This window comes from Prosopis cineraria, unplaced genomic scaffold (assembly GCF_029017545.1).
Source record: "Prosopis cineraria cultivar Desert tree isolate PC_DT_omini unplaced genomic scaffold, ASM2901754v1 PC1, whole genome shotgun sequence".
Lineage (NCBI taxonomy): Eukaryota > Viridiplantae > Streptophyta > Magnoliopsida > Fabales > Fabaceae > Prosopis > Prosopis cineraria.
The window spans coordinates 57,213,700-57,230,214 of record NW_026555332.1 but is presented as its reverse complement, the minus strand read 5'-3'; the positions used below and the strand labels follow the sequence as shown (position 1 = coordinate 57,230,214).

The 16,515-nt window shown below is 32.2% G+C and overlaps 1 protein-coding gene and 1 non-coding gene across 5 annotated transcripts; both read right to left on the bottom strand.

Annotated features, from left to right (window-relative positions):
• Nucleotides 1-1,260: 1,260 nt before the first annotated feature.
• Nucleotides 1,261-1,334, bottom strand: TRNAI-UAU (transfer RNA isoleucine (anticodon UAU)). Its single transcript has one exon. It is a non-coding gene; the product is annotated as a tRNA-Ile (tRNA).
• A 6,857-nt stretch (nt 1,335-8,191) lies between these two features.
• On the bottom strand, nt 8,192-12,253 carry LOC129321237 (probable receptor-like protein kinase At5g18500). Of its 4 annotated transcripts, none has more exons than XM_054966955.1 (8): nt 11,776-12,253; nt 10,633-11,479; nt 10,421-10,528; nt 10,092-10,214; nt 9,852-10,022; nt 9,595-9,724; nt 8,701-8,913; nt 8,192-8,474 (listed from the first exon to the last, which is right to left on the bottom strand). In XM_054966955.1, the coding sequence occupies exons 2-8, from the start codon at nt 11,295-11,297 to the stop codon at nt 8,382-8,384; spliced, it is 1,503 nt and encodes a 500-aa protein (XP_054822930.1). In that variant the 5' UTR covers nt 11,298-11,479; nt 11,776-12,253; the 3' UTR covers nt 8,192-8,381. The 4 variants fall into 4 exon arrangements, with proteins under 4 accessions (XP_054822930.1, XP_054822937.1, XP_054822921.1 ...); XM_054966962.1 differs by having other exon boundaries at nt 10,633-11,319; XM_054966946.1 differs by having other exon boundaries at nt 10,633-12,253.
• Between the last annotated feature and the right edge of the window lie 4,262 nt (nt 12,254-16,515).

Genomic DNA, 16,515 nt, shown 5'->3' with positions numbered 1-16,515 from the left:
ACCCTTAAAAATTTTATAAATTATAATTCTCTAGCTCAAAAAATAAATTACTCAAATCCTTTATGAATGTAGTTTAATATTCACTTTGATCATTTTATTTTTATCTTTATTTTTCAATTCATTCAATTTCATTTTTTCCTAGTGATCAAACATGACCTAAGTATTTTTCTTTTGGCAATAGAATCATTAATTACTAATCCCAAAAAAGAATTATTGGTTATTAACTAAGCAGAAGAGCAAATGATCCATATCTAGCTAGCCCAACAAAGAGAATTGAGAGGTGACAGAGATGTCGTAAAATGATCAATCGATCTAAATTAGGCTTAAGTATTAAATTTTAAAAATTTACAATTCAAATTCTCAACTTTACAACTTTATTGTAATGAATTTGCAACTTATATTTTAAATTTTAACAAGAAAAATAATTTTTTTATTTTTCAACTATATTAAAATTTTAAAAATAAGTTACAAATTCATTACAATACAATTACAAATTTAAGAGATGTACGTGTAAATTTTTAAAGTTTAGCACTTGAAACCTAACTTAAATTAATAGTTTCTTTTAAACTTTTTTATTATTTTGCTCAAAGAATGTTGGGAGGATTTAAACTAAGGTTAAAAAATTGGAAAAAATTACAAATAAATCTTGTATAGTAAATTTATTTATAAATAAATCTTGTAAAATTTAAAAACTGCAACCAAATTTCATAGACTTAGTTGTAATTTGTAGTTGAGAAATAAGGACAATACTGCCCTTATTAATTTTGCTTTCATTTACAATTATAAATTTATAATTTATGAGTAAAATTTTATACTTCACAAATCAAATTGCTCATTTTGCACTTTATATAATGTGGAGTTTCTATACAATTAATTATGTCTAATTAAGGCTATAATTAATCTAATTGAGATGTAAAATTTATATTCACCACATAATTATAGCTTAAAAAATATAATTAACTTTGCAAAAAATCTATATTACATCAAGTGTTAAATAAGAATTTTGACTTAAAAATTACAAAATTTTACTTGTAAATTATGAATTTGTGGTTATAAATAAAAGTTAAATTAATAAGGGTAATATTGTCCTCATACTACAATTATAAATTATACTCAAGTTTTAAAGAACTCAATTATAATTTTAAAATTTTATGAGAGTTATTTATAAATAAGTATACTGGGTCCTAGTTGTAATTTTAAAAAAAAAGAAACAAAAGAAAACAGCCTAAAGAAGATAAAATTGTGAATCAATAAACAAATTGGTCCCGGCGGGGCTCGAACCCGCGACCTTCGGCTCATAAGACCAACGCTCTAACCAACTGAGCTACGGGACCTGCACATTTTTATTGAGGACATATTGATAGATTAAATAATTTTATTTTTATTTCACTGATGTCATTCTTTTTTAAAGATCTAAATTTGTATTTTATTTCTGGCTTCGGCCATTTATTTACCATGCATATAAAAATATTGTAAATAAAAAACAAAACACATCAAAATTCAGGATTTCACATGGTAATATATGTGGCATTAGCATCTTATCAATTAAAACTGAATTTCTTACCTAACACCGACCTCGCAATAAACTTTTATTATTAATACTTTTAATTTATTTTTAAATTCAAAGTCCATATGTTTTTGATATGTCTGGTAATGGGCACCTTATGATTTTGCTACGAAAAGTCATTCTCTGATAAAGTTATAAATGATAGTGTAAGTATTATCAATGTATAATTAGTATTTCACCCTGTGCGATGCACATGAAATTTATTGTATCTTATAAACTCTTATAAATGCTAAATATTTCAATGCAATTGCTCACCATTGTGTGATGGGTTTGAAATATCATTTTGCCCGAAAAAATGAGCTTGAGGTATCATTAACGATATTGGTCATACAATTAAGAATTATGGGAATGTATTACAGAGATGAGGATGATTTGGTGATTTATTGGGCATTATAACAGTTCTTGGCTAACCAATCAGTTTAGCAAATTTTAAGTGAGTCAAATATAAATCTCACTAATTCATAAGAGGAGGAGCACAACTTCTATAAATCAAGCAAATGAAAACTTGACATTTTCAAACATGCTTCTAAAAATATAGGGTTAAATTTTAATTTTATTCCTGTACTTATTTTTAGGAGTGTTGAATACCTTATACTTTTAAGTGGGACGATTTTTCTGTTGAAGTACTTTTTTTTGAGGTCCAAAAAATCCTTCTGTTAGGAGTTCCTTAACTTTGCCATTTTCTATCAAAATGGCACATGCGTGAGGCACACGCACTGTGATAGATAAGAAATTGACCATATTTTTTGATACTAATTTATTTCTAAATTTTTTTTTCAAGAGTGTCAGGCACCCTAAATTATTTTTCAAGAGCACTGGACACCTTGAAGATTTGAAGTCATATTAAAATAAAATTTAATAAATATTTCCAAAATATTAAATACTTTCATATTTAATAATTTAAATATTATTGTTTAAAAATATTCATTCAAAATTTATGAATTATTTTTAAATATTAACAATTTAAACTAATATTTTATAAATTTATAGATGACTTTTTATTTTTTATATATTAATTTTTGATCTTTTCTTGAGATAGTGCCCAACTCCTTACATGTAATATCTGGTTTTAAATTTTAAAATTTAATTAGAATTAATAGAAATTAAAAAAGATATTTGTAATAAATTAATTTTGAAAATATCTATATAACTTAATCAGGATGTAATTTTATTTATATTTTTAGATAATATTAATAGAAACAAAGAAGTAAACGAAAAATAAAATGAACGAGAATCATTTAAAAAAAGGAGAGAAGAGAAGGCACAGATTAGAGAGAGCGCATTAAAAGGCAAAGAGAAAAGGGAAGAGATGCATGGGTAATGAATTGGCCGTGGGGCCCGCAAGAATTATAACGTCACCATTCCAATTGTGAATTGTATCCTCCCTCCTGCGTCCGTTCCAGCCAAGAGAAAGGGAGAACGTGCGACAGCCATTGAAGGAGGGTTTTCAATCTTCGAGCTCAATTTCTTTCTCCTAACCTCTTCAAATCACAAAACTTCTTTAACAAAAATTATTATACCCAATAAGAGCTTTCTGACAATATAAATATTTAGGGCAGCAAAGCAAGTTTAAGAACAAAGGCTTGGAGGAAGTGTTAAGTTTCATCGATCGGAAACTATAAAATTATCAAGGTAATTTAAATTTAATCAATTGAGTTGGCTAAATAAGGTTTCATTTTTACATATGAGTATGTTAAGATTGAACCTTAGAGGGGTTTCAATTTTTAGAATTACTTGACAACTTCGATCATTGGTTATGGGCAAGTTAGAAACACTCGTTCAAAATTGATTTTGGGTTTAAATCAGAAGTTTGAGTGATTTTTTTATTTATGAATTAATTAATGCAAATTTTTGGGATGTTTTTTGTATGAGCAATCTGGACAATATTTGGCTAGGAAATTATTTCACTTATAAACTTTAACTAATAAGGATGTTATGTTTAAATTTTCATGAAAATTGAATTTGATTTGAGTTTTCTGTTAAGTATTCAAGATTTTTAGTCTCAAAAAGGATTTTTGGCATAACTATGAAAATGGGACCTTTAAGTTTCTTGTAGTTTTTAAAAGCAATTTTGGACTAAATAAAAAATTATGAGATGATTATAATTGTAGGATTCATTTATTGTGTGTGCACACATATGCGTGATGGAGAATTTAATATGAGAATTGAGAATTTTAATTTAATTAGCCCTTGTATTATTAACTTTGTTGATCACTAATGAATATGATTATTTTGAATCAAACTTTGAGAAAGAAAAATTTAGAGTTATAATCAATTGATTATTGAAGGCTCAATTGGGTCAATAAGGCTAAAACATGATTATGAATTAGATATGATATGAAACCAAAAGGTTCAATTGGGATTTTAAGCTTATCTATTGGTTAACAATCTCTCAAGAAATTGCACGCTAATGATTATTTATATAACTCATGTAAACTTATTTTAATTACGATCTTAAGTACAGGGTTTTCAAGAATCGTGGTACTTTTATTAGCTTTGGTGACATGTGATCACTTTTCTGCTTATTATGCATGCTAGTGCGCACTTGTGAGTTATTTTTGAAATGCATTATTTGATAAGTATTATTGAAAAATTCATGATACGTTTGATGAAACTAGAACATGAGTTATATTATGAAAAATTCTATTTTGATATATGAAATTGCCTTATAGGAGTGATGCTTATGTGGTGAGAAATTGTTATGAAATGCTAATGCAATGATTGATTTTGAAATGAATATGTAATTATAGGGAGTTAAGTTGTGATTTTACATAAGAATGTTACGTTTTGTGTGTTAAGTATGATAAATTGAGAATTGAGATATGCTGCATTGATTAAGCATGTGATTGTTTGCATGACCATGTTAAGGGCGGGATGTCACAAGGCTAGTCTTTCTACTTGTGAACACTTAGACACTCTTTATTGGAAGATGATGACTAAGCCTGATTTGATGAAAAGAAGGATGCTTGGCTAAGTTAAGGAAATAAAAAACTTAAGAGTAAAGGATAGTTGAGAGAGCTTAGGGAATGTGAGAGTTGTATTATTTGAGAACTCAAAGATGAGAGGAACTCAAAGATGATTTAGGAGAGGTGAGGTATTTATAGACCTCCCCTTGATTCTAGAAATTTGCCACTTCCTTAATAGACGATAGAGATTAAATTGATTCTATGGCTATCGTTGATCTTCTAGATTTCTCTTATAGATATTTACAATAAATATTTAGATATTTTTCATGGAAGTATCTATAGACTATCTTAAGACATGTTTAGAATATTTTAGAACATCCTGGAGTATCCTAAAATATTCTAGACATCTTCACATTCTTCCATAAGCTTCTAAAACATTCTAAATTCTTCTAGATTGATCTAGATATTTTTAGATTGTTCTAGATGCTTCTAAAACATTTTGGAATGTTCTAGATTCCTCTTGAAACATCTCTTAAGGTTATTCGGGAGCCTTCTAGAAGGTTTTAGAGTATTTCGGACCACTTTAACCTCATAAAAAATCACATATCATGATAGGGAGCTCTCTTTAGGAGGAGTAGCGATAACAAATTTATGTAGCAAGCTCACCATTTAAAGCTCAATAGCTGGCCATTCATGCTCCACTTGTTCATTAAGGGACTACCTTACTATTTATTGAGGGACAATGCCTCAACTCATCTCCATCAATTTTATGAGGAAAAAAGTTTAAGGTTATGACACCCCACTAGTTCAATAAGGGGGAACCCATAATTCGGTTATATGTCTTATGAGCTTCGACCAACCCACACTACTTAATTGAAGAGCTTGTTAGAGCAACCAGTAACATGGATATTGACTTAGCATATGGTTTTAGCAAGAGGAAATAAGAAGGATATAAGAGCAGTTATGAGTCGTGTATCGTGATATGTATGATTGGTATATATTGATATATGATAACTGATTAAATAAATATTTTATAACTGTCCCACTTGACACCTCACGAGCATGTATTAGTGTGTATGGTAGGTAGGACTGTTAGTTACTAAGACATTGTCTCACCCCTTAATGCTTAGCAATTTATAGGTGAAACTTCATATAATGATTCACTAGGGAAGGTTCTAAAGGCTTAGTCCTGCATCGACTTGTATTGCCTCTTCTTTTGTTTGTGTGTTAAATTACTATATGTTGCCACATTCAGTGCCCATGTGCATATACTTTAATAATTTATTATGTACCTAATATTGTTGTTTACTTATTGTCGGGGTTACATGCTAGTGGTTGGTTATGTGAATTCACATGTGTTGAGACATTTGAGTACACTAATGTTTTGGATTGCGAAAGGTATTTTCATGAGAAGAGATTTGAGAATAAAAATTAGGCTTTATGGTTGCCATATAAATTGGCCTTCAATTACCCTAAGCCCATTTGTTATGAATACTTGAGATAATTATGATAGTTAAAAGTTGTGGGTTTGTTTTCTTTAACTATGTTAATGGGTCTATACATTTTCATATGATTTTGCTCGTGATTGATTGGAAAGAAATTTTTATCTATGGTAGGTCTTTAAAGGCTTAGTTAAACTCGTTTCTATTATAGTTAATTTTTTCAAATTTTGTGAAAAAATCTTTCCTACCATAAGAGGTTTTTGAATTATCTTTCTCTTTTCTACTATAGTAGTTAATTTAATGATTTTATGGTTAATTTATCAAGTATAATAATTGGTATGTTACATCACGTCTTTTGTGCAAGTTGGAACTTATTTATATTAAATTTCTTTAATTTTTAGGTCATTTTTTATAATTTTTTTGGTCAACTAACAATATTCCTCCAAAACATTGCATTATCCAAATTTAATATTTTCTGTATGTTGCAATATGTGTCCTGCAGCATTTAACCTCTAATTAGTTTCGTAAATGAGATTAATTAAATAGATTAATGTGGTGTGTAGTTACGGAGAACTAACAGATGTTTTGGGTTACAATTTCCTCTATAAGATTGAGTTCAAAATAAAGTCAAGTTACTCGAATGTTAAAAAGTGAAAAAAAATATAGGAAAATGGCTTTGTGTCATATGCCACAATACATAAGCCACCAGAAGGCAAGAGTGCCTTCTCTATACCACATTTCGTAACGCATTTCACAAATTTATGGAAATAAGAGCATATCAGAGTTTGAAATACAGGTTGAGAGGGAGAAAAAATAAAGAAAATGAGAGGAGTTCTACTATGGCAAGTATTAGGTCCCCTTTTGGGAGGCATTTGGAGCTTTTAAATGCTAAAGATAAGTTTTCTAAGTGTTTCTTTATTCCTCTCCCATTTTTCTTAAATATAAAATTAGGGTTTGTTAGAAAAGATGATTTTTGATTCATAGAGGTTATAGATTTGAACATATTGAGTTAAATAGAGTTAATGTGAGTTGTTTAAGCTATTTAAACTTAAGATTTACAACATTGTAAGTTTAAATAGTTAAGGGTAATAAATACCTGAAATTCCACCATAAATGAAATGTTAGGGTAATGAGTTGTTATTAATGGCTAGTTTGGAGTTTCATGAAGTTAATGTAAGTTAAAAAAAGCTATTAAACTTTATGAGTACCTTTGTATATGAAAAAATTGAATTGTTAGGGTTTGAAATGTTAAACTAAATAGTAAAAATTATTTAAAAAAAAGATATTGATGATTAATATTGTGATTAAATATAAAGTGAGCATTTTTCGTACATTTAAGTTTCGTGAAAGCTTTGATATCATAGTGCAATACAAAGGGGGAAAAAAGTAACATTGATGTACGCATTTTTCTTTTCCTTGTGGGTTCAATTCAACACAAATACGAATGTTGTGCCCCTCTAGTGTAAACATAGGGGAAGCAAAATCGATTGTTGTGCCTTGGAGTCACAAGTGAAACACACGTACGGCTAAAAGTCTACAACATAACAAAGCCAAACAATGACTGAAAATAAAAGAATGAATAGTACTTGAAGTTACTAGGATAAGTTGGTGGATTTTTTTTTTTTTCACATCATATCAAACTTGTGACCATCATACACATAAAACAGGCGGGACAAAAATTAACACCTTTGGCTTATATTTTCGTAATTACGTTCCTCTTTGTCCTTGAATCATTATGGTAGCTTTAAAGTATTTAACCAGCAAAATTAAATTTCCACTGGTATTGAAAATAGTAATCATTTATTTCATATGTTTGAGAAAGAGGTGAGTATGTGATTCCTCTTTGTCCTAAATCGCTCCCTACCCATGATGCAGGTGTTGGGCATGCTCGACGAGTACGGAGCATCATTGGCAACGAGTTCTTGGTCAATTAATTCTCGTCAGTTACTTGGAAGGTTAAAACTGAAAAGGGGCTTGGAACAAAAATAAGCTTTACTACACACGAAACTCCTGAGCTGTCAAATTGAGATCGAATTTGAAGATCTTTTTCTATGGCACTTCTATTGAGCTCGAAGCCACGAGGCTACTGCTCTCTTTTCCTTTTTATCCCTTTCCAAAAGGTAACCCGAACATTTCTATCGAGCGGACCCTGGAAAGGCATCACATTCTGTATACATACCCGTCGCTTTGGGTTCTCTGCATTAGTATCCACCTTCCTGCACACGCAATATTCTAACCAACCTTCTGCAATTAACAAATTGAAAGGAGGAACAAAATAAGAAAGAGGGGGAGGGGGTGATTATCCTGCAATACTCGTCGAATCATATAATCTTACTTGCATAGGGAAATTCAAACCAATGACCTAAAAAGGTTAAAAAGAAAAACTTGAAAGTATTTACCCTCTCACTTTATACATTCAACTGACCCTAAAAAAGAATCGGTGTTTTGGTTATGTCTGCTCTGAGGTTATCCTCTGCTCTCTGATCCATCTGTGTCTGAATATTCCTTTTGGGATTCAATTTCCATGCTCTCCCCTTGATTTCTTCGGCGCCTTCGGTCCTGAGAACATTCAAGGAAATGGATGCAATCAAAAGTCAGTCACAAACCATTGGCAATCGTTAAACTAATCATCCCTCAAGCATGAATCAGATATTTATCTATTCAGTCGTGATTTTGATCATAAACTTAAAACATGATGAAAGCCAAATAAGAGCAAACCGGGGCCAGAATGACTAGGCAAATAAGAAATGCCAAGAAAACAGAATATAGTGGAGTGAAAGCGAACCTCTCTAGCCAAGGGGTACTCATGGGACTCCAGCATCCGTACAACTTGGCCCATCTTGGGTCTCTTCTCGGAATCAGGATCCACACATCTCAGGGCAGTCAAGAGGGCCCGTTTTAAAGCTCTGGTGGAGGGCCTCACCTCAATATATGGGTCAACCACTTCTTCTGATCGCCTGCTTCCAACCATCATCTTGAGCCAATCAACCAGATTAACCTGAAAGCATTTCAGTTTTAGAGTAAACGCCAGTCAAAACTCATGATCAGAAGTTGTAACTGATTAGCCAAGTCAAAAGTTTACTAAGACCAAGGCATTTGTTGAATTGATGGTGTAGCCTGTGATGCAAATATCACGGCTTTTAATGTTTTAGCTATTTCTTTTAACCACATTGACCCAACAACTTCTTGCTTTGCTTAGAGTGCCGGAGTAAATAATTGCAGATATACATCAGTTATCCACCAAACTAGCAAAACAGAACAGCACCAGCTTTGACTTCATATCAGCAGTGAAAGGTACAAATATAGGTCCATGAAACAGATGAGTAAAACTAGGTTCAACGAATCTAACAATAATTCAGGCCAATATTGTTCTCAAGTTGGCTCGCAAAAAGTGAAATCTCTCAAAAAAGTTGCCACCCAATTAATAGCAAGCATGAAACAATAATTCACATAGAATATGAACGCTTCGGATTCTGTCAGTATTTGAGTCCACACGCACATTGTGATCATGCTTCTTTGATCATCAAAGATGTACAAGACATGAGCTGTTCAAGATCACTGTTAACTAAAAGATCTAACTCACACCAAGGCCCCTTCATGGTTACAAGGTTAAAACATGTCAAACAAACACAGCTAATTCCAGCTACACTTTTTCCCTGAGAAGAAGAAATTTACTCACTTCATGAGTTGGTCGACCATAGTCAACTGGATCTCTTCCTGTGATTGCTTCCAAGAGCATAACACCGAAGCTATAAACATCACTCTTTTCATTTAGAAGACCAGTATTTGCATATTCAGGTGCCACATATCTGTAAAAATTTTAGGGGCAAGAAAGAAAGAATAAATATAAGCCGAAAAAAAAAAAAGTTACCAAAAGTTTAACAACATTGAGCATGGGAAAAAGATGATCTAGAGGGCAGGAAACAGATATACTACCCAAATGTTCCCATAACTCGTGTTGTGACATGGCTCTTCCCAGCACCCAGCAGTTTGGCCAAGCCAAAATCAGAAACCTTGGCATTAAAATCATCATCGACTAATATGTTGCTTGACTTGATATCCCGGTGCACCACCTTTGGCTCAATGGCTTCATGCAAATATGCAAGACTGAAAATTGGACATCACATTAGATGAGAACACAAAGAGCTTTAATGAAACTTAAATTCAGAGACTCACGCTTTGGCCGTGCCAAGGAGGATCTTCATTCGTGCTTCCCATGTAAGATATCCATGATGACGCATAGCTCCATGGAGCCATTGCTCCAAGTTTCCATTATTGACATACTCATAGACTAGCATCCTGAAAAATCACCACATATTATTCAAACTACTTTTTAGTGAAAGTACGATGGGCCTCACCATCAGGTCATAGGCTAACAGAAACGCTTAGTCATATGTATATTTCCATCACCTCTAATTAGTTGGGCTGCAGTAACACCACGCCGTTAAGGACATTATTTGCAATGATATATTTTGAGATTACGATGTAATTGAAATTTAACATACCTGTGCGTCCCCTCAATGCAGTAGCCCAAAAGGCGAACCAAATTCTTATGTCGTACATGGCCAATAGCTTCAACTTCCACTCTAAATTCTTTCTCTGCTTGACCGCTGCTAAAGAAGCTTAGGAGTTAAAACCTCAGCAGTACTCAGGAACAAGTTCTAATAGTTGAGAACAAATTTAAATTTGATGTCTTAAATGTTGTAACGAAACTCACATGTTATTGAGTATCTTTTTAATTGCCACTGGACTCCCATTGATCAGCTGTCCCCGATATACAACTCCATAGCCACCCTCACCAATCACATTCTCTTTGGAAAAACGATTCGTAGCAATTTCAAGATCCCTCAATGTAAACCAGTGGCCCCAACCCAAGTGAGAGAATTCTGGGAGACCAGACAGAGGGGAAGGAGCTGTTATAGGGTATGAAGAAGAGTGCTTATACACTGTAAGAGTGCCAGAGCTACCTTCCTCTACTGACTGTGATCCACCTCCATCTATCTCCAAGTGATTGAATGAATCGGAAAAACTGCTATTATCCCCATTTTTCATCTTCCCCACGCCCAAATGGACCATAACTTTGTCTGATTCTCTGTCACTGGATTTATCATGTATTGTGAGAAGAATTCCATCACGAGGAGCAAATCCATTTGCTGGTACGTGCTTAACCCTCACTTCCTTAATATCCTTCGAGACAGTTGGTATTTGACTAAGGGGAATCCTATCCTTGGCTTTTCTTGATTTCTTCCGCGAAGTAAGGCAAACAGAGAGCACGAGTATAACTACTATAAACAATCCAACAGCAATTCCAGTTATTTCCCAAGCTTTAAGTCCAAAAAGTGATGTTTTCTTGGATAATTCAGCATTAAGATCAGCGCCCATTTTCTAGGAGCCTGGTGCCTGCCTATACATTCAAACACACACAGATGACCATGAAGCAGAATACCATATTGAAAATCATATACACCAATTCATCACATGACCGCAGACCGCTCACGTTCATCAAACATTTTACTCTTCATTGACAATTACAAAAGCAACGCCGGAATCATTCCCTCCCACCCCTGGGTAAAACACTGTGTGAACAAGCATCAAAAGAAAGCGTGCTGCAACCAGGCAAAACATCAAAGGACAGACCAAACAAAAGTAAAGCAGGCCAGGAACCGCAGACACGAGATGTAAATTCCATAGAAACTATTCACGAACATGTTGAAAGATCGTGAAGGAAGGAGCAAACAGGAGAGTCGCCGCTTTAAACATCATACAAGAAACAGGTATAACCCCGTACGAGACGAATAAAGAAAACATCAACAATGAAAAGTACACTGAATTCAGAAGCTGCTCGCGGTGACGGTCTTACCTATGAATACCCAATTCACGAGGACATCCCTGAAAACCCAGATCTCTGAAATTGTTAGTTCATAGGTTAAACCCGGAACATAGATTAAAAGCAACCAATCAACAAAATAGACCCCACTCGTGCAAAAAGGAAGGAAGCCGAGTCAACAGAGTTGTCAAAAAAAAAGAAGAAGCAATTATATAGAGAGGGTGGCTTCTGGGTCATCTCATCAGGGGGGTTCGGGCAATGTGGGTGTAAATCTAAGACGGGTAGGAGCTACCGGACACCCTGTAAGCTTCTTCAAAAAACCAAATCCGACAGAGTGGGGCGCTCGTTGCTTCAGGGGCTGGAGGGAGAAAGAATTGCCAGTGATGGTGGAGGCGATGATAAGAAGTGATGGAGCATTCACTATTCAGTGGTAGGTGTTGCGTTTAGATGCCTTCCAAGTTTTTCTTTTTTGGATAAACTACATGCCTTCCAGGTTCCCACGCGTCCTAGCACATACAGTAAAAGAGAAGCATTGCTGATTGGATTGTGTTGCGGACATGACTGATAGGATTGTGTTGCGGACATGACTGATTGTATCGGTAATTACTTTTTTTTTTTTTGGGGGGCCTGATTATCGGTAAATAATTCAACTACCTAGGTTTTCCATTTTTCCTTTTTTAATTATTATCCACCTCCTCGACTGGGAAATAAGCCGTGCTTCATTGTTCATTCTATAATTGCAGTTACGATGTCATGATGTATCCGCATGTGGTCAATTATATATTGGATTGTAACCTTTGACCCTCTTAATTATGATGACATAATGGCCATAGTGATTTTGAGCAGTTGCCCCTGGTCACTGGTAAGGGCTAAGGATATAATTATACAAGAACTACAAATGTTGAATAAAGTTATTCCTAATCGTTCTTTGCTGCTGGTTGAGTCTTCACTGATTATTATTTTTTTGGTTGGGAAGGGGATAATAGCAAAGTAGATATGCCTCTATCAAATTCATTCAATGATCAATTACCAATATAAAGAGCCGGAGCTTCAGCCTTTTCATCTACTCTGTGTTATGTTCCCGGTTAAAGACCATTAGAGTATGAGTAGTGCGCTTTCATTATGCTATTCATTATTTTGTGAAAAGTGTCAACAGTCAACAGCGGGATTGATTAAGAGAGAGAATCCGTTACAGACTGATTAGTAAATCAATGATTAATACCTCGAGAGAGGTTTTCATTTTCTTACCGAGCGTTTTATTTATTAGTGGATTAATTTTTTTATCATTTAGCAGAAAAACTGGAGCTATTTAGTTGTAAAGGAGCGAAAATAAAAGAAACATAAAATAATCAAAATATAAAAGAGGATATATGAATTATCAAAAGAAGTGTAATTTAATTCATGGAATTAAAAGCCATGATTCATGATATTTGTGAAATGTGGTAATTCTCACATTTATGATATATAATATCAAATTTTATTATACTTATCATGTGAAAAAGAGATTTAATTCATTTTTAATTTGATTTTCTTAATCTATTACATTAAAAAAAAAAGCAAATGGGTCTAAATAACATTCTAAAGGAAACTATTAAGTGACTCCGGAGCAATGCAATGGAATCCAGGGTAAAAGACAGAGCTCTTTTAGCCATCATACACGCAAATGGGATTATTGCTTTTCTGGACGTGGAAACAACGACTTAACGATTAACTTGTACTGAGTCGATAATTCATACTCATAGCATCCACTACTTTTAATATAATTAATAATTAAATGTATTAGCTAGAGAGCCACACAGGCCCGCAAAGATGGTGAGTTCTGGAAATTTGAATTGAGAGATGAGAATGGCGTGGGTGAGGGATGCAAAGAGCCGCCCCTCCAATTATTGGGACCTCTCCTACGCCGCCCATCCTTGCAATTTCTTCGTACGAACACTAAGAAATATTTATGTCATTGTACAATGCCTTTTATATTCTCCTGCATTATTGACATTTTAGCTATATGTATTTATCGAGAGGGGAGGGATCATAGGATACCAAAACAAAATGGCCACACACATATATGTAGAGCTGACAAGTCATATGGCCCAATCATTTCCATATTCAATAGCAGGTTATTCGAAAGGAAGGGCGGAAGCTGCTAATTATTAGATGTTCAGGCGAAATGGGCATGCCTCACGAGGCCTAGCTGGCTTAGTCTCACTTCCCAAAAAACAAAAACAAAAAGGAACGAGGGACCACCCATTCTAGATTTCTAGATGCGCGTCTCCGATGCGTTGTATAATTAATTATCGCTCTCCTCTTTCTTAATGATTTCATGTTATTTCTGATTAACTCGGCACTAGATTCTCTAACCATGGGATTTCATTTTAGCCGCGTGTGCGTGAATGCCTTACTCACTGTACAATAAACAAATTGTTGGACTAGGGTACATTTTTTTGCTCGAACGCTTTTTGAGGAACGCTGCCCTTCTATATTGATAAATGAAGTAAATTTTTTCTGAGCCATTTTTTTTTTATGAAACAAAAATCCTCTTTTATCAATCAGCCGTCAACTTTGCTGTTTTTTTGCCGATGTAACATATGTGTGAGGGCCACTTACAATGACACATGAGATTCTAACAATATTTTTTTAATATTAATTTATCTTTAAATTCTTTCTCGATAATCATTGGACACCCTAAAGCTTTTTTTTTTAAGATTGTTAGGTACATTAAAATCTTACAAAAATAAAATTTAATAAATATTACTAAAATATTAAATATTTTCATATTTAATAGTTTAAATATTATTATTTATTAATCCAAAATTTATAAATTATTTTTAAATATTTTATAAATATTCTCTACGACAATTCCCGTATTGTTATTATGCCTTTCGTATGAGTGGAAACTTACCTATATTTTTAATGTTAGTTAAATTCCTTAAATTTTTATGTCATTGTCTTTAAATCTTTTTTTTTGTTAACTAACAATCTTTTTTTAAAATATTACACCATTTAAATTTAATATTCTCCATATATTATAGTGTCAGGGGTAAAATCAGAAATATGCATGATAGAAAATGACCAACAATATGCCAACAAAAATGCTTATTTGAAAGATATTGTCTATTCCATTAATGTGCCACAAAAATTGCTACTTAACAAGAGAATAATACAAAGATGAGGAGAAAAAAATCCTTCTATAAATTTGGAGGTTCATTCCTTTTATTTTTAATATACGATTATAAAATATCAAAAATATTAAATTAAATGGTGTAATATTTTGAAGGAAGACTACTAGTTAATTAAAAAAATTAAAGAGAATGGCCTAAAAAATTTTAAGGAATTCAATCAATATTAAAAGTATGATTGATATATAAAAATATACAAGTTATCTATAAATTTATGAAAAATTAATTTAAACTATTGACATTTAAAAATAATTTATAAATTTGAATGAAAATTTATAAATAATAATATTTAAATTATTAAATATTTAATATTTAAATAATATTTATTAAATTTTATTTTAATAAGATTTTAAGGTGCTCAATACTATTAAAAAAGACTTTAAAATGTCTAACATTTTTAGAAAAAGAATTCAGGGCAAATTAGTATCATAAGACATGATTAAAGTCTCACTTGTCATGGTGCGTAGACCCCGCACACATGCCATGTCAACAAAAAATAAAAAAATAAATTATTCTACTTATTAGTACAGGTATCCAACATTCCTTGAAAAAAAAAACAAAAGATAAAAATACATCTTAATCCCAAATTGTTTTCTCACACGTGTTCAACGTACAGCACCATATGAAAATGCAGGTTGATTTTGCCCCAAGTTCATTCATGGCTCTCTCATCAACTTTAAGCCTCCAACAAAAAATTTATACTCTCTCCAAGTTTATTTATAAATTATTTTTAATTATTTTATCAAGACCAATGAAAAATAATTGAATTACTGATCTTATACAAAAATAAAATAAAAAATCTCAACTTACCCTTATTAAATACATTATCCTTAAAAATAATTTCTCTTTCATGTAATCTTTTACTCTCTACTTATCAAAAATTGTGAAAGAATGAAAAAAAACAATTAATAAGAAAGGCAATAAATTCAACCTAAAAGGCAACTTATACATTGAATAGGAATGAATAATCTTCCTATATTATAAACATTTATGACTTGGGGGAGGGGGTGTTGCTCCCCCAACTTTAATATTTTTTATAACTATACTCCTTTCGTTTAAAAATATAAGATATTTTTAAAAAATTGAATATTTAAAAATATAAAGTATTTTTAGTCTATTGAGGTGTAATCATTATCTTTTTTAAAAAGTGTCTGATAATGACTTTATATTTATTATAAAATGTTTAATGAGGGTGAATATGAAAAAATAATGGTTAGTTTAAAAGTAGGCAACAACTTTATTGAAAGGTGAGATTCAGTTAAAAATGCCTTACATTTTTAAATAAAGAGTATATTTTTTACTTGTAAAAAAAAATTCTAGAAATTTTTATCCCTTCCCCAACCCCACCCTTTTCTTGTTTTTCAACTCTTGCCTCCCATACATGTAATCTTAGATTCATCCATATTTATAAAAACACATCAAAGCATGGTTGATCTACAATATTTTGAATAGTGCTTTACATATTATCTTTTTTTTTAAGTTTTGAATGATGATGTGGGACCCATATTAAAAGAAGTAGATGTGGGCCTATAGTAAAATGCATGGAGAGAGAATATTTAATAAAATGATAAATATGATTTTATCAAAAATTGATAAATAT